Source organism: Mus musculus, chromosome X (assembly GCF_000001635.26).
Source record: "Mus musculus strain C57BL/6J chromosome X, GRCm38.p6 C57BL/6J".
NCBI lineage: Eukaryota > Metazoa > Chordata > Mammalia > Rodentia > Muridae > Mus > Mus musculus.
The window spans coordinates 60,079,906-60,099,309 of NC_000086.7; the positions used below are offsets into that span (position 1 = coordinate 60,079,906).

A 19,404-nucleotide genomic window follows, 5' to 3' on the forward strand; every position below is an offset into this window, starting at 1 on the left:
TAGAGATTTTAAAAGCACATCAAACACATTAATAGTGGGCGACTTCAACACTCAACTTTCACCATCTGACAGGTCATCCACACAAAAACTAAACAGAGAAATAATGAAACTAAAAGACACTATGAATCAATTGGACCTAACAGACTTCTGAACAATATTTCACCCATATAAACGCAAAAGAATATACATTCTTCTCAGCATCTCATGGATCCTTCTCCAAAACTGACCATATATTGGTCACAAAACAAGCCTCAACAGATAGAAGAAAATTGAAATAATGCCTTATGTCTTATAGTATGGCCATGGATTGAAGCTGTACTTCAAAAACAAAAGAAATACCAGAAAGCCTACACACTCATGAAAATTGAACAATTCTCTACTCTCTACTCTCTCAGTCAGGGAAGAAAAAAAGAAAGAAATTAAAGACTTAAAAGAATTCAATGTTAAATGAAGGCACAACATACTCAAATTTATGGGACACAATGAAAGCAGTGCTAAGAGGAAAATCCATAGTGCAAAGTGCCTCCATAATAAAATTAGAAAGTTCTCATGCCAACAATTTAGAAGTACATATCAAAGCTCTAGAAGAAAAAAAGAAATAGAAAACACCTTGAAGAGGAGTAGAAACCAGGAAATAATCAAAATCAAGCCTGAAAAGAATCAGCTAGGGACAAAGAACACAATACAAAGAATCAATACCAAGAACTGGTTCTTTGAGAAAATAAACAAGATAGACAAACTCTTAGCCAAACTAACTAAAAGACAGAGACAGTATCCAAATGAACAAAATCAGAAATGAAAAGGGAGACCTAACAACAGACAGTGAAGAAATCAAAAGAATCATTAGGTCTTACATCAAAAGCTTGTAGTCAACAAAATTGGAAAATCTTAATGAAATGGATGATTTTCTAAACAGATACCACTTCCAAAGATAAATCAAGATCAGGTAAACTATTTTTAAAAACCCTATAATGTCTAAGAAAATAGAAGAAGTCATCAAAAGTCTCCCAACAAAAATAAACCCCAGGGCCAGATGGTTTTGGTGCAGAATCCTATCAGATGTTCATAGAAGAGCTAATACCAATATTCTTCCCTACTCCACAAAATAGAAAGTGAAGGAACACTACCAAACACATTCTATGAGGACATAGTCACCATGAAACCTAAACCATATACATATTCAAAAAGAAAGAATTTCAGACAGACTTCTCTTAATGAACATTGATTCAAAAACACATCAGAAACAACATATACCTTGATCAAGTAGGATTCATCCCATGGATGCAGGGATGGTTCGATATATGAAAACCCATCAGCCACTATATAAATAAACTGAAAGAAAAAAAATCACATGATCTTCTCATTAGATGCTGAGAAAGCCTTTGACAAAATCCAACACCCCTTCATGTTAAAGGTATTAGAAAAATCATATATATACAGGGCACATACCTAAACATAATCAAAGCAATATACAACAAGCTAATAGCTAACATCAAGCTAAATAAAGAGAAACTTGAAGCAATCCCACTAAAATCAGGGACAAAACAAGGCTGTCCACTCTGTCCCAATTTATACAATATAGTTCTTGAAGTTCTAGCCAGAGCAATAAGATGACTAAAAGAGAACTAGGGGATACAAATTGAAAATGAAGACATCAAAGTAACTCTAACTAAGCAAATGAAAGACCTATATAACAAGAATTTCAATTCCCTGAAGAAAGAAACTGAGGAAAATGTCAGAAAATGGAAAGATCTCCCATGCTCATGGATTGGTAGAATTAACAATGAAAATGTTCACCTTACCAAAAGCAATCTACAGAATAAATGTAGACCTTGTAAATTCCAACACAATTTTTTACAGACATAGACAGAGCAATTCTCAACTTCATACACAATAAGAAAAAATCCAGCACAGCAAAAACAATCCTGAACAATAAAAGAACTTCAAGATGAATCACTGACCCAGACGTCAAGCTGTACTACAGAGAGAAAGTAATAAAATTTACATAGTATTGGTATAGGAATAAGCCGGTTGATCAATGAAATCTAACTGAAGACCCAGAAATAAATCCACAAACTTATGGACACTTGATTTTTGACAAGGAAAACCATACAATGGAAAAAAGAGGCAACATAGTACTGATCTAACTAAATGTCTGCATGTAGAAGAATGCAAATAGATCCATACCTATCACCCTGCACAAAAGTCAAGTCCAAAGGGATCAAGGACCTCAATAAAACTGGATATACTAAATCTCATAGAAGAGAAAGTGGGAAATGCCTGCCAACGCATAGGTACAGGACAAAATTTCCCAAACAAAACACCAGTGACTCAGGCTCTAATATCAACAATTGATAAATGGGACCTCATGAAACTACAAAGCTTCTGTAAGGCAAAGGACACTGTCAATAGGACAAAATCTTCACCAATCTACATCTGATAGAGGGCTAATATCCAAAATTTTTAAAGAACTGAAAAAGTTGGATACCAACAACCCAAATAAGCCAATTAAAAAATGAGGTACCGAGCAATGCTTGTAACTCTTTCTCATTCCTCATTGGTACATGAGTTTCCCATTGGATGGAACCGATTTGGGGAAAGGTAGCAAGCCCTAAAGACTTGACCCCTTTATCCATATCTATTCTAGACTAGGGCAGGCAGCAATTCAGGGACAGTGTATTTGCTTAGCTGACATAAGCATGTATTCAAGCCAAATTTCCCAAGTTCCAGATTTGATGGCAGACTGCTACAGACCAGGAAAATGTCATAAAATTCCACTTGGCTGCTGATCTGCAGCCAATTCTCCACTTAGCATTATCAATAATAATGCATATATTTTATCCTCATTTGTTTGCCTCTTATGTAGTATTTCCCAATTAAATCCAGTAGATAAAAGAAGAGATTTTGACAAGTTTACCCCCCAAAATTCCAATAATCTCTAAACTTTACTTACAACATAGCCATTGATGGCAGTCTGATGCATGGAGTCATTCACTGACTTCAGCAGCTCCAGCATTGAGTCAAGTGCCTCCTTTAATTTAGTAGTTCCTTCACCTTCTTTGCTATACTTTAAAAGCTCCTTAATTAGAAGTCAAGAATTAAACTTAATGTTATGTCACATATTTTTATAACTGCTGGAAAATGAATGCTTTAAAGCTAATATGCTTTTGAGCAGTGATCCAAAGATTCTGTCATTTGTAGAGTAATTTCTTTCATATTGTCTGTCATATTAACATTATATTTAATAACAATGTCAAAATTGGGGAAGAAGTAGAATAATGAGGAAAGAGCATAAAACAAAGGGCACTGTTGCAGATAGCCCTAATTATATTTGATGTTAATTTCGTTCTCCTGTGAGGGGCTATGAACAAGGAATGAGTCAGCACTCAGGTGATTTCCTGTAAACCTGCTTCCCACCTTATTTTGTAAAATAAAGGAGAGATGATGATTGGACAGATAAAAGGGAAGGTGGAGTGGAAGGTGGGGAGAGAGAAGAAGGAGAAAATGGAAGAGGGAGAGGATGCAGAGGAGGAAGAAGAAAAGTGGAGCAGAAGCACATGGCCTGGAGAAACCGAAGTTCAAAGGGGTCTCAAAGATGTGGAAGATGGTAGAGTAGCGGTAGATCTACCCAATCTAGGCACACAGCATATATTCATATTGAATTGTGTTTTCATTGCCGAGGCATATTTGGGTTGGAGATTTACCGCAACAGGGCACTCAATGTTTTTAGAGCTAAAAACCAACAGCTACAAAGAGACATCAGAGATTAGTGTTCAAAGCAATTAAACGAGTTTTCCTCCTCTAAATACAGTAATTTGTCAATCATAATGCCTATAGTATCATGAAACACATTTTAAAAAGTGATATTGTATTTAGACAAGATATAGATTCTACTAATCTTTTTCCATTGAAACAAGGGAATGTCATTTACATTTTACATTGAAAAGACCAAAAGGAAATAAATATCAAAAGTAAGTATATATTTAGATCTCCCTAACATGAAAAATTCTTTACCAAAACATTATGCTTAAATTCATACAGAACTTATATGGATAATCAAGAGCTAATACTCTATATACTCACAGCTTAATCACCTTGCATGTGTCATTTGTACAACATGAAAGAGCACACTGCAAAAATCATACAGTTAAATGTGACCATTGCTCTCCTTTAATGTATTGCAAGTGCTTCCAATCAACCACTTCCTTTTAAATGACTACCAGATCTGATTCAAAAAATAAATAAATAAAACAAAATGAACAAGTAGGGGCTGGAGAGATAGTTCATTGATTAAGAGCCCTGGCTGCTCTGGTAGAGGACCTGAGTTCTATCTCTGTACCCACATGGTGACTCAGAACAGGCTATAATGCTGCTGTCCTCTTCTGACCTCCATAGGTATGAGGCAAACACAAGTTACACATGCATGCAGGTAAAACATACATATTCATAAAATATTTTTTAAGTAATAAGCCACACAAACACTTTATGTAATTACCTTTAAAAGCAACTGATACTTAGTGATTCGTTGAACAGGTTTGAGCAAATAGGAATCCAGACCAAGTCGATGTTTCAATTTTCGTTGACATTCCTGTCATTAAAAGATAATGGTCAAATATACAAATTTAGTGCAATCCCCATCAAAATTTCAACACAATTTTTATAGACCTTCAAAGAGCAATTCTTAACTTCATATGGAAAAACAAAAATCCCAGAATAGCCAAAACTATCCTGAACATAAAAGAGCCTCTAGAAGAATCACCATATCTGACCTCTAGCTATACGATAGAGCAATAATGATAATAATAGTAACAAATGGCATAGTATTGGTACAGTGACAGACAGGTAAATCAATGGAATAAAATTGAAGATCCAGAAATAAACCCACACACCTATGGACACTTGATTTTTGACAAAGAAGCCAAAACCATACAATGGAAAAAAAAGAAAGTATCTTCAACAAATGATGCTGGTCTAACTGGATCTCTACATGTAGTAGAATGCAAATAGATTGATATTTATGACCCTGAACAAAACTAAAGTCCAAGTGGATCAAGGACCTCAACATAAATTCAGATACACTAAACCTAATAGAAGAGAAAGTGGGAAATACCCTTCAACACATTGGTATGGGAGACAATTTCTCAAATGGAACACCAGTGGCTAAGGCTCAATTATCAACAATTGATAAATGGGACCTCATGAAACTACAAAGTTTCTGTAAGGCAAAGAATACTGTCAATAGGATAAATCGGCAGTCTACAGATAGGAAAAGATCTTCACTAACCCTACATCCAATTGAAGGCTAATATCCAAAATATATAAAGAACTCAAGAAGTTAAGATCTGACAAACGAAATAACCAAATTAAAAAATTGGACACAAAACTAAACAATTAATTCTCAACAGAAGAATCTCAAACACCCAAAAAGCCCTTAAAGAAATATTCAACATCCTTAGTCATCAGAGAAATGTAAATAAATGACCCTGAGATTCCACCTTACACCAATCAGAATGGCTAAGATAAAAAATTCAAGTGATTGTATATGCTGGCAAGGATGTGGAGAAAGGAGAACACTCCTCTATTGGTGATGGGACTGAAAAAGTGGACAACCACTCTGGAACTCAATCTGCTTGTTTTTCAGAAAATTGAAAATAGTTCTACCTAAACGCAAAATTTGTTCCACCATACTCCAAGGACACGTGCTCCACTATGTTCATAGTGGCTTTCTTCCGAATAGCCAAATGCTGGAAACAACCCAAATGTCCCTCAACTGAAGAATGGATACAGAAAATGTGGTACATTTACACAATGGAGTACTACTCAGCTATTAAAAACAAAGACATAGTGGATTTTACAGGTAATTGGACAAAACTAGAAAATATCATCCTGAGCGAGGTAACCCATGCCCACAAGTACAGACATGGTAAGTACTCACTGATAGGTAGATATTAGCCGTAAAGTACAAAATACACATGATAATCCCCAAAGACCCAAAGAAGTTAAATGAGAAGAAAGCCACAAGCAATGATGCTTGAATCACAATTAGAAGTGGAAACAACATTGTCATACGAGGCAGAGGGAGGGAGAGAACTAGGTAAAATGGGTAAGTAGAGAGGAACATGGAGGCTGGATCAGGTATGGGGAAAGACAGCAGAGAGTGCCAGAGGGTCAAGAGAATCTGCAGCTCCCAGGGGTGCAGTGAGAGGAGAATCTCTAGGAAGTAAGGTAGGTGAGGCTTCCACGAGTCAATGTAAGAGACCTTAGCCAAGATACCTACCAGTGGTGACATGGAACCTGGAGAAACAACCTTCTGTAGCCAGCAGAACCCCCAGTGGAAGGATAGGAACACAAATCCCCCCACAAAACTCTCCACCCAAAATTTGTTCCATCTAAAAGAAGTGCAGTGATGGAGCAGATACTGAAGAAAAGGCCAACTAATAACCAATCCAACTCGAAACCCATCCCACAAGCAAGTACCAGTTCCTGACATTATTAATGATACTCTGTTATGCTTGCAGACTGGAGAATAGCATAAATGTCTTCTAAGAGGCTCCACCCAGCAGCTGACTGAAACAGAAGCAGATACCGACAGACAAACTATAGATGGATGTTGGGGACACTTAAGAAAGAGTTGGGGTAAGGATTGAAGGCCTTGAAGTAGATGAGAACTCCACAGGAAGACCAACAGTCAACAAACCTGGACCCCTAGAAATCCTCAGAATCTGAGCCCCCAACCAAAGAACATATACAGGCTGGAACAAGGCCCCTGGCACATGTGCAACAAACAGGCAGCTCAGTCTTCATGGCTACCCTATCTAATCTCAGTGGGAGATGATGCACCTAATCTGGCAGAGACTTGATGTGCCAGGATGAAATACTCAGGGAGGGTCCTTCCCTCTCAGAGGAGAAGGGAATGAAGGGAGGGACTCATTGATGGAGGAGCAGCAGCATTTGGGATGTTAATTAGTTAATTAATTAATTAATAAAAAGTAATGATCAGCTGAGTACGGTGGCACATGCCTTTAATCCTAGCAGTTTGGAGACAGAGGTAGGCAGATCTCTCTGAGATAATGATCATTAAATATTAAATTAAGAAATGTAGAGGGGGCACAGGAATCATACAAAATCTTTATGAAAATTCCATATGGTGTCTCTTGTGAGACTATGCTGGGGCCTAGCAAACACATAAGTGAATGCTCACAGTCAGCTATTGGATGGATCACACGGCCCCCAATGGAGGAGCTAGAGAAAGTACCCAAGGAGCTAAAGGGATCTGCAACCCTATAGGTGGAACAACATTATGAACTAACCAGTACCCCGGAGCTCTTGACTCTAGCTGCATATGTATCAAAAGATGGCCTAGTCGGCCATCACTGGAAAGAGAGGCCCATTGGACATGCAAACTTTATATGCCCCATTACAGGGGAATGCCAGGGCCAAAAAGTGGGAATGGGTGGGTAGGGGTGTGGGGGGGGGCATGGGGGACTTTTGGGATAGCATTGGAAATGTAAATGAGGAAAATACCTAATTTTAAAAAAAGAAAATTCCATATGGGATTACTTTGTAAGCTAATTTTAAGAGTAATTTATTTTTAAAAGACATATACCAAAGCTGAAGAGATGGGTCAGAGGTAATGGGACTTGCTGCTATTACAGATGTTAAGTTCCCAAGACCCACATAGTGACTCACAACCATTCATATCTCTGGTTGCAAGGAATACAATGCATACATACATACATACATACATACATACATACATGTGTGTGTATGAGTGTGCAAAATACTCATATACAAATTTTTTTTAATTTTAATATAAAAATAAACAGACATGTACCTGTGGAAATGCCAAGAGCCAAGAGCACTTTGATTAGACCCCAGACATGAATCTTTTATACATCTTAAGGAATATGTATCAGAAAAATCACGGTCAAATATAGTACAAAAATCATGACAAATAATATACCTGAAAGACTGAATACCATTTTAAAAATTTGAGAGCACATGCTTACGATCTCAGCACTCAAGAGGAAAGAAGAAGGTAGATTTCTATAAGTTCAAAGACAGCTTGGTGTCCATAGTAAATTCCAGGCCAGCCAGAGCTACATAATAGAGAGACCCTATCTCAAAAAGAAAAAGAAGTGAAGAAGAGGAAACAAAGGAAGGAATGAAGAAGAGAGGAATGAAGGGAGGGAGAGAAATAAGGAAGGAAAAAATAAAGGATTTCAAAGGTAGAAATTATAGCATTTCAAAGTCTAAAAGTTTTCCACATATAAATTCACATTGGTATAAACTGCATAAAATTTGAAAACACAGGAAATGACAATAGGTTAGAATGATTAAAATGTTCTTCAATCTGTCCAAGAACATTAATAGAAAAGCAGGTCCATAGGCGAAAGCCTAGACAAGAAATAGGTTGTGCTAAATATAAATCTGACTGGGTATGAGAACAGAGTATTTTTTAAGATTGCAAGAAAAATACAGACTTCATCAGCTGGTGCTGTATTTCATTCAGTAACTGGCTTACTGCCACTATAAATATAGGGGTCATGACATTGGGTCCTGGGAACAGTTGAGGGACCAGAGTTAGGAAAAGATGGGGGTGGTTAGGATGAATGTGCATATGGAGTGTGTACAACACAGGAGGACTGGGAGGAAGCTATACCCGAATAAGATATAGGGCCTTCTACTGAATGTAAATAAGATATAACATACAATCTAAATCAAATAAGAGTAAATAATCAACACTTAAAGATGACAGACCGATACATGCATTCAATCTCCATCATGAAAACCCAACTAGAATGATGAAATATATTTATCTCAAGACAAAAAATTGAGAAGGGAGGAAATATTTTCAAAATGCAAAAACTGAAAGTCAAATTCACACATGACATCTAATTGTAAGTTGAGAGAGGAAAAAGACAAAACAGATCAGTTTTTTATGTTAGAGGATGCCCCCTTCCCCTTCTCAAAGAGATACCCCATACTTCTAAAAGAGAAAAATTCAAAGTGTTTATGAAATAGATATGAACAAGTGTTGGTGAGCATGTGGAGCAATCAGATCTCATACACTATTGGTAGTGATAGAAAACTGAGGTCACTATGGAAAACAGTCCAACGGCTAGCCATTTAACTTAACTGAGCATGGTGGCTCACACATTTCATCCCAATACTCAGGAATAAGGAACAGATGTGTCTCTGTGAATTCAAGGCTATATATTGCATTCCAGGCTAGCCAGGACTACATGGTGAGATCCTGTTAAATATTAAACAGTTACCATAGGTAACTAGTTACCATATAGTTACTCCTAGGTATATAGCAAAAAAAAAAAAAATTGCCTATTTTTTTTATAACAGGGTTAGAGATGGCTCAGTGGTTAAAAGCATTAACTGCTCTCTTAGAGGATCATGGTTAGATTCCCAGATCCCACATGATGGTTCACAACCATTTGTAATTCCAGTTTTAACAAATACAAAACCATCCTCTGGCCTTTGAGGATACTACATCCACATGGTACATGAACATGAATGCAGGAAAAAAACACATACACTATAAAATAATAAATAACATTTCTAAAAGAGTTGTTATAGCTATGGTAAACAAAAGATAGAAACAAGCCAAATGCCTATCAACTAATGACCATATTCATCAAATATGATCTATCAACTCAGAAAAATATTCAAACAGGAAAAAGAAAGTATTGTTACATAAAATGGCATGAGGCTCAAAAATATTGTTAAATAAGCAGTTCTCAACCTATGGATCATGACGCTATTGGGGTCGGAGTATCAGATATCCTGCATATCATATATACACATTACAATTTATAACAATAGCAAAATGACAGTTATAAAGTATCAATAAAATATTTGTATGGCTGGGGATCACCACAACATGAAGACCTGTATTAAAGGGTCTCAGCATTCAGAAGAGTGAGAACTGATGCAGATAGCCCTGGGGTTAATATATTTGATGTTAATTCTGTTCTGCTGTGAGGGGCTGACACCAAGGAATGAATCAGCACTCAGGTGATTTACTGTAAACCTGCTTCCCACTTTAATTTATAAATAAAGGCTAGAGCCGGTGATTGGGTGGGGAATGAGGGGAAGGTGGAGCTGAAGGTTTGGGGAGAGAAAGAGAGAGGGAGAGAGGACTATGGAGGAGGAGGAAGAAGGAAAGTGGAACAGAAGCACATGGCCTGAAAAGACCACAGTTCTAAGGGGTCTCTTATATGGGGAAGATGGTAGTGTAGCGGTAGATCTGCCCAATCTAGGCACACAGCATATAATCATATTAATTGAGTCGTGTTTTCATTGCCCGGGCTTATATGAGTTGGAGATTTACCACAACAGAGAACCACTGTATTAACTAAAAGAAGCCACATAAAAATATCATATAGTTTAAGTTTTTGTTTTATGAAATACTCAGAATAGGCAAAGCTACAAACACAGAAATCAGAGTACTGGCTAAACGTTAATTGAATGTATTGGGGAAATCAGCATAAGAGGTGACTATTAAAAGGTACAAGGTCCTGTAAATCTCTCTTTTTTATTTTTTATTTTTTATTTTTGGCTTGTTCCATTAGTTGCTTGCTTTTCTGTATTTGTTTTCAAAGGCAGGATGTCACTCTGTAGCCCAGGCATGACTCAAACTCAAGACCCGTCTTCCTCAGGCCTGTCAGTGCTACAATGACAAGTGTGTGCCATCATGACTGACCTCAAGATGGGAATTTTTAATGGTAAAAGTGATCTTAAATTGTGTTGATAACCATACAACCTGATGAATATAGTTAAACTACTGAATTGTATACTTTAAAGTAGTAGTTTTTAACCCGTGGGTCATGACCACTTTGGGGCCAAATGACACTATTACACGAGTTGCCTAAGACCATTGGAAAACACATATATTTACAATGTAATTTATAATAGTTGAAAAAATTACTGTTATGAAATAGCAATAAAATAATTTCATGGCTGAGATTACCACAATATGAGGAACTCTATTAAAGGGTCATAGTATTAGGAAGACTGAGAACCACTGCTTTTAAAGGGATGAATTTTGTAGTATTTTATTTGCATCTTAATAAATCTATTACCAAAACCAAAACTAAATGGACATTAAAATCTAAAATAAACAATGTAAAAACTCCAGTAAGCACAACCAAGTCACATGAGCCTGATCAAAAGAAGATGTGATAAAAGTAAGCCAGAGGGCCTTTGGACTAAGGGACTAAGGGACTAAGGGACTAAGGTTTAACTGAGATCAGATCAGCATACTGAAAGCAAGGAGAAGAGCTGAATATGTGTACATCTAACAACTCTGAGAAATTTATCCCATTTCCTTAAACACAATAGCAGCCAATTATATCTGTATTGAACAGCAGTCTGAAAGATCTAAGCAACTGAAGAGAATGTGGTAACAAAGTCACGCCCCACCCCCAATCTCTCATTAGCACACCAAAGGAAACAATCTGAGACAAACAATCCAAGACTGAGACCTGTACTAAATAAACATGGAAATTCACAAGACTTTCAATCAGATTTCATATGCCTGTCCTTAATACAACCAAACAGACAAATAATAGGCATTTCAGAACAGTGTCTAAGATGAGGGACAGTGAAGAAAAAAATAAAAGCAGTCTGAATGCAGTTGGCACTATGCAGAGAAGAAAACAACTTTAAAATGAAAATATGTGATTATCTTCATAATAATAAATGAAAAAAGCATCTAAAACAAAGAGTCAGGATTCCATTAAAAGTAATTCAGTGTCCAGAATATTAACTGGCACAGCCACTTCAGGACAGAAAGTCCTCAGATAACCACAACTAGGGCTAGGATGACATCTCAGTTGGTAACATAATTGCAAGCATGAAGATGTGAGTTAGATACCCCGGAACCTGCATTTCCAAATTTTAAAAACAGGAACAGGATCCTTCCAGTGTCTATCTGCACCCAGAGCTGAACCTGTGCCAAAGCTCTCCATAACCAAATTCTACCAGGAGAGAGTTTGTCTTCCAGGAGTGATGACACACAGGCTTACAGGAGGGACAAGCCACAATCAGAGACAGCAAGACCAGCTAACACCACAGATAACCAGATGGTGAGAGTAAAGTGAAGAACATAAGCAATGGAAACCAAGGCTACTTGGCATTATCAGAAAACAGTTCTCCCACCTCAGCAAGCCCTGGATACCCCAACACACCAGAAAAACAAGACTCTGATTTAAAATCACATCTCATGATGATGATAGAGGACTTTAAGAATGATATAAATAAATTCCTTAAAGAAATACAGGAGAACAAAAGTTAATAGGTATAAGCCCTTAAAGGAGAAACAACAACAACAAAAGTCCCTTAAAGAATTACAGGAAAACACAACCAAACAGGTGAAGGAATTGAACAAAACCATCCAGGATCTAGGATGGAAAGACACAATAAAGAATCACAAAGAGGGACAACCCTGAAGTTAGAAAGCCTGGGAAGTAAATCAGGAGTCATAGATGCAAGCATCACCAACAGAATACAAGAGATTAAAAAGAGAATCTCACGTGCAGAAGGTACCACAGAAAACATCGACACAATGGTCAAAGAAAATGCAAAAAAAAAAAAAAGAAAGAAAAAGAAAAGAAAAGAGAAGAAAAAGAAAAAAGAAAAGAAAAAGGAAAAAAAAAAGAAAAGAAAAGGAAAATGCAAAATGCAAAAAGCTCCTAACCTAAAACATCCAGGAAATCCAGGACACAATGAGAAGACAAAACCTAAGGACAATAGGTATAGAAGAGAGTGAAGATTCCTAACTTAAAGGGCCAGTAAATATCTTCAACATAGCAGAAGATGACCTAATCGGCAGTTAATGACAGAAGAATTCCTTGGTTTTGCAAAGATTATATGCCCCAATACAGGGGAATGCCAGGGCCAAGAAGCAGGAGTGGGTGGGTTGGGAAGCAGAGCGGGGGAGGATAGAAGGGACTTTGGGATAGTATTTGAATTGTAAATGAAGAAAATATCTAATAAAAAATTGTTTAAATAAAAAAATAAAATAAATATTTAGGATTTCAAAAAGGAAGAAGGAGGAGGAGGAGGAGGAGGAGGAGGAGGAGGAGGAGGAGGAGGAGGAGAAGAAGAAGAAGAAGAAGAAGAAGAAGAAGAAGAAGAAGAAGAAGAAGAAGAAGAAGAAGAAGAAGAAGAGGAAGAGGAAGAGGAAGAGGAAGAGGAAGAGGAAGAGGAAGAGGAAGAGGAAGAGGAAGAGGAAGAGGAAGAGGAAGAGGAAGAGGAAGAGGAAGAGGAAGAGGAAGAGGAAGAAGAAGAAGAAGAAGAAGAAGAAGAAGAAGAAGAAGAAGAAGAAGAAGAAGAAGAAGAAAACTTCCCTAACCTAAAGGAAAAGATACCCATAAGAATACAGGAAGCCTACAGAAATCCAAATGGACTGGGCCAGAAAGGAAATTCCTTCCATCACATAATAGTCAAAACACCAAATGCACAAAACAAACAAAGACTATTAAAAGCAGTAAGGGGGTTCCAGGATTCCACCTAGACTAGTCTGCACAGGGGAAAGTGTGGACTGCAGAAGCTAACAGCTTCTGGGTCAGGCAGAAGCCACAGACATTCTGGGGCAGACCACTTTTCAGGCTCCAGACATCCGGGCACCTTCCCTGCCAGAGGAGAGGTGTCTGCCCCGCCCAAGAGGGCTTTACCACAGCATCTGGAGGAGCCATCTTGGGTTCCCGGATTCCACCAAAACTGGTCTGCGCAGGTGAGAGTGTGGACTACAGAGGCTAAAAGGTTCTAGGACAGGCAGAAGCCACAGACCTTCTGGGGCAGACCATGTTTCAGGCTCCAGACACCCGGGCACCTTCCCTGCACGAGGAGAGGTGTCCGCCCAGCCCCAGAGGGCTTTGCCACAGCATCTGGGGGAGACATCTTGGTTTGTGGATCCCGCCAAGACTACTCTGTGCAGGTAAGAGTGTGGACTACAGAAGCTACACAGTTTCTGAGACAAAACTGTTTCAGGCCTTCATCTTCGGCCAGGAAGCAGGTCCAAATGCCAGATATCTGTCCACCTTCCCTGCAAGAGGAGAGCTTACCTACAGAGAGTGTTCTAAGCACTGAAACTCAGGAGATATCTAGTCTTCCAGGTTTGCTGATAGAGGATAACAGAATCACGAGAGGAACAAGCTCTAACCAGAGACAACTATAACAAGTAACTCCAGAGATTACCAGATGGCGAAAGGCAAACGTAAGAATCTTACTAACAGAAACCAAGACCACTAACCATCATCAGAACCCAGCACTCCCACCTCAGCCAGACCTAGGTACCCCAACACACCCAAAAACCTAGACCCGGATTTAAAAGCATATCTCAGGATGATGGTAGAGGACATCAAGAAGGACTTTAATAACTCACTTAAAGAAACACAGTAGAACACTGCTAAAGAGTTACAAGTCCTTAAAGAAAAACAGGAAAACACAACCAAAGAGGTGGAAGTCCTTAAAGAAAAACAGGAAAACTATCCAAACAGGTGATGGAAATGAACAAAACCAAACTAGACCTAAAAAGGGAAGTAGACACAATAAAGAAAACCCAAAGTGAGGCAATGCTTGAGATAGAAACCCTAGGAAAGAAATCTGGAACAACAGATGCGAGCATCAACAACAGAATACAAGAGATGGAAGAGAGAATCTCAGGTGCAAAAGATTCCATTGAGAACATGGGTACAACAATCAAAGAAAATTCGAAATGCAAGAAGATCCAAACTCAAAATATCCAGGAAATACAGGACACAATGAGAAGACCAAACTTAAGGATAATAAGAGTAGATGAGGATGAAGATTTTCAACTTAAAGGGCCAGCAAATATCTTCAACAAAATAATAGAAGAAAACTTCCCAAACCTACAAAGAGATGCCCATGAACATACAAGAAGCCTACAGAACTCCAAACAGACTGGACCAGAAAACAAATTCCTCCTGGCACATAATATTCAGAACAACAAATGCACTAAATAAAGGTAGAATATAAAAAAGCAGTAAGGGGAAAAGGTCAATTAACATATAAAGGCAGGCCTATTAGAATTACACCAGACTTTTCTCCAGAGACCATGAAAGCCAGCAGATCCTGGACAGATGTTATACAGACACTAAGAGAACACAAATGCCAGCCCAGGCTACTATACCCAGCCAAACTTTCAATTGCCATAGATGCAGAAACCAAAGTTTTCCACAACAAAACCAAATTCACACATTATCTTTCCACAAATCCAGCCCTTCAAAGGATAATTACAGAAAAAAACCAGTAGAAGGACAGAAACCACATCCTAGAAAAAGCAAGAGAGTAAACCTTCAACAAACCAAAAAGAAGACAGCCACGAGAACAGAAAGCCAACTCTAACAACAAAAATAATAGGAAAGGCTGGTGAGAGCACGGGGGTCTGCCAGGCCTGAGAGGTTTGTGGCACAGGCGCCGGTGGGAGCCTTCTTGGCTCCGGGACTCCGCGGAGGGCAGGCTGCACGGGTGACCGTGTGGAATACAGAGTGCCAGCCGTTTCTGGGACGGGCGAGAGTCTCAGAGCTTCTGGGCGGCGCCATCCTCAGCTCCAGACGGCCGGCCTCCTTCCGGACAAGAGCCACAGAGCTTCTCAGGCGGCGACATCTTCGACTCCAGACAACTGGCCACCTTCCTGGCCAAAGCAACACAGCTTCTGGGAAAGATCCTGTTTTGGGCCTTCACCTTCAGCCAGGAGGAGGTCCAAACACCAGATAACTGTACACCTTCCCTGAAAGAGGAGAGCTTGCCTACAGAGACTGCTCTGACCACTGAAACTCAGAGAAGAGAGCTTGTCTCCCACGCCTGCTGATAGAGGGTAACAAAATCAACAGAGGAACAATCTCTTAACAAAGACAACTATAACAACTAACTCCAGAGATTGCCAGATGGCGAAAGGTAAACGTAAGAATCCTACTAACAGAAGCCAGGACCACTCACCATCATCAGAACCCAGAACGCCCACTTCGCCCAATCCAGGACACCCTAACACACCTGAAAAGGTAGACCTGGATTTAAAAGCATATCTCATGATGATGGTAGAGGACATAAAGAAGGAATTCAATAACTCACTTAAAGAAATACAGGAGAACACTGCTAAAGAGTTACAAGTCCTTAAAGAAAAACAGGAAAACACTGCTAAAGTTACAAGTCCTTAAAGAAAAACAGGAAAACACAACCAAACAGGTAGAAGTCCTTATAGAAAAACAGGAAAACACATCCAAACAGGTGATGGAAATGAACAAAACCATACTAGACCTAAAAAGGGAAGTAGACACAATAAAGAAAACCCAAAGTGAGGCGACGCTGGAGATAGAAACCCTAGGAAAGAAATCTGGAACCATAGATGCCAGCATCAGCAACAGAATACAAGAGATGGAAGAGAGAATCTCAGGTGCAGAAGACTCCATAGAGAACATCGGCACAACAATCAAAGAAAATGGAAAATGCAAAAAGATCCTAACTCAAAACATCCAGGAAATCCAGGACACAATGAGAAGACCAAACCTACGCATAATAGGAGTGGATGAGAATGAAGATTTTCAACTCAAAGGACCAGCAAACATCTTCAACAAAATTATTGAAGAAAACTTCCCAAATCTAAAGAATGACATGCCCATGAACATACAAGAAGCCTACAGAACTCCAAATAGACTGGACCAGAAAAGAAATTCCTCCCGACACATAATAATCAGAACACCAAATGCACTAAATAAAGATAGAATACTAAAAGCAGTAAGGGAAAAAGGTCAAGTAACATATAAAGGCAAGCCTATCAGAATTACACCAGATTTTTCACCAGAGACTATGAAAGCCAGAAGAGCCTGGACAGATGTTATACAGACACTAAGAGAACACAAATGCCAGCCCAGGCTACTATACCCAGCCAAACTCTCAATTACCATAGATGGAGAAACCAAAGTATTCCACGACAAAACTAAATTCACCCATTATCTCTCCACGAATCCAGCCCTTCAAAGGATAATAACAGAAAAAAACCAATACAAGGACGGGAACCACGCCCTAGAAAAAACAAGAAGATAATCCCTCAACAAACCTAAAAGAAGACAGCCACAAGAACAGAATGCCAACTTTAACAACAAAAATAACAGGAAGCAACAATTACCTTTCCTTAATATCTCTTAATATCAATGGACTCAATTCCCCAATAAAAAGACATAGACTAACAGACTGGCTACACAAACAGGACCCAACATTCTGCTGCTTACAGGAAACCCATCTCAGGGAAAAAGACAGACACTACCTCAGAGTGAAAGGCTGGAAAACAATTTTCCAAGCAAATGGTCTGAAGAAACAGGCTGGAGTAGCCATTCTAATATCGGATAAAATCGACTTCCAACCCAAAGTTATCAAAAAAGACAAGGAGGGACACTTCATACTCATCAAAGGTAAAATCCTCCAAGAGGAACTCTCAATTCTGAATATCTACGCTCCAAATGCAAGGGCAGCCACATTCATTAAAGACACTTTAGTAAAGCTCAAAGCACACATTGCACCTCACACAATAATAGTGGGAGACCTCAACACACCACTTTCATCAATGGACAGATCGTGGAAACAGAAACTAAACAGGGACACAGTGAAACTAACAGAAGTTATGAAACAAATGGACCTGACAGATATCTACAGAATATTTAATCCTAAAACAAAAGGATATACCTTCTTCTCAGCACCTCACGGGACCTTCTCCAAAATTGACCATATAATTGGTCACAAAATAGGCCTCAACAGATACAAAAATATTGAAATTGTCCCATGTATCCTATCAGACCACCATGGCCTAAGACTGATCTTCAATAACAACATTAAGAATGGAAAGCCAACATTCACGTGGAAACCGAACAACACTCTTCTCAATGATACCTTGGTCAAGGAAGGAATAAAGAAAGAAATTAAAGACTTTTTAGAGTTTAATGAAAATGAAGCCACAACGTACCCAAACCTTTGGGACACAATGAAAGCATTTCTAAGAGGGAAACTCATAGCTCTGAGTACCTCCAAGAAGAAACGGGAGAGAGCACATACTAGCAGCTTGACAACACATCTAAAAGCTCTAGAAAAAAAGGAAGCAAATTCACCCAAAAGGAGTAGACGGCAGGAAATAATCAAACTCAGGGGTGAAATTAACCAAGTGGAAACAAGAAGAACTATTCAAAGAATTAACCAAACGAGGAGTTGGTTCTTTGAGAAAATCAACAAGATAGATAAGCCCTTAGCTAGACTCACTAGAGGGCAAAGGGACAAAATCCTAATCAACAAAATCAGAAATGAAAAGGGAGACATAACAACAGATCCTGAAGAAATCCAAAACACCATCAGATCCTTCTACAAAAGCTTATACTCAACAAAACTGGAAAACCTGGACGAAATGGACAAATTTCTGGACAGATACCAGGTACCAAAGTTGAATCAGGATCAAGTTGACCTTCTAAACAGTCCCATATCCCCTAAAGAAATAGAAGCAGTTATTAATAGTCTCCCAGCCAAAAAAAGCCCAGGACCAGATGGGTTTAGTGCAGAGTTCTATCAGACCTTCAAAGAAGATCTAATTCCAGTTCTGCACAAACTATTTCACAAGATAGAAGTAGAAGGTACTCTACCCAACTCATTTTATGAAGCCACTATTACTCTGATACCTAAACCACAGAAAGATCCAACAAAGATAGAGAACTTCAGACCAATTTCTCTTATGAATATCGATGCAAAAATCCTTAATAAAATTCTCGCTAACCGAATCCAAGAACACATTAAAGAAATCATCCATCCTGACCAAGTAGGTTTTATTCCAGGGATGCAGGGATGGTTTAATATACGAAAATCCATCAATGTAATCCATTATATAAACAAACTCAAAGACAAAAACCACATGATCATCTCGTTAGATGCAGAAAAAGCATTTGACAAGATCCAACACCCATTCATGATAAAAGTTTTGGAAAGATCAGGAATTCAAGGCCCATACCTAAACATAATAAAAGCAATCTACAGCAAACCAGTAGCCAACATCAAAGTAAATGGAGAGAAGCTGGAAGCAATCCCACTAAAATCAGGGACTAGACAAGGTTGCCCACTTTCTCCCTACCTTTTCAACATAGTACTTGAAGTATTAGCCAGAGCAATTCGACAACAAAAGGAGATCAAGGGGATACAAATTGGAAAAGAGGAAGTCAAAATATCACTTTTTGCAGATGATATGATAGTATATATAAGTGACCCTAAAAATTCCACCAGAGAACTCCTAAACCTGATAAACAGCTTTGGTGAAGTAGCTGGATATAAAATTAACTCAAACAAGTCAATGGCCTTTCTCTACACAAAGAATAAACAGGCTGAGAAAGAAATTAG

At 38.5% G+C, this 19,404-nt stretch overlaps 1 protein-coding gene across 15 annotated transcripts in view; it reads right to left on the bottom strand.

Annotated features, from left to right (window-relative positions):
- The window catches only part of Mcf2 (mcf.2 transforming sequence), a 123,229-nt gene that overhangs the window by 23,950 nt on the left and 79,875 nt on the right, over positions 1 to 19,404 (bottom strand). For all 15 annotated transcript variants that reach the window (XM_030251192.1, XM_030251191.1, XM_006527743.3 and 12 more), the window contains 2 exons: positions 4,496 to 4,588; positions 2,954 to 3,079 (listed from right to left, as the gene is read on the bottom strand). In XM_030251192.1, coding sequence (XP_030107052.1) covers positions 2,954 to 3,079; positions 4,496 to 4,588 — 219 coding nt within the window. The remainder of the gene's footprint in view (positions 1 to 2,953; positions 3,080 to 4,495; positions 4,589 to 19,404) is intronic.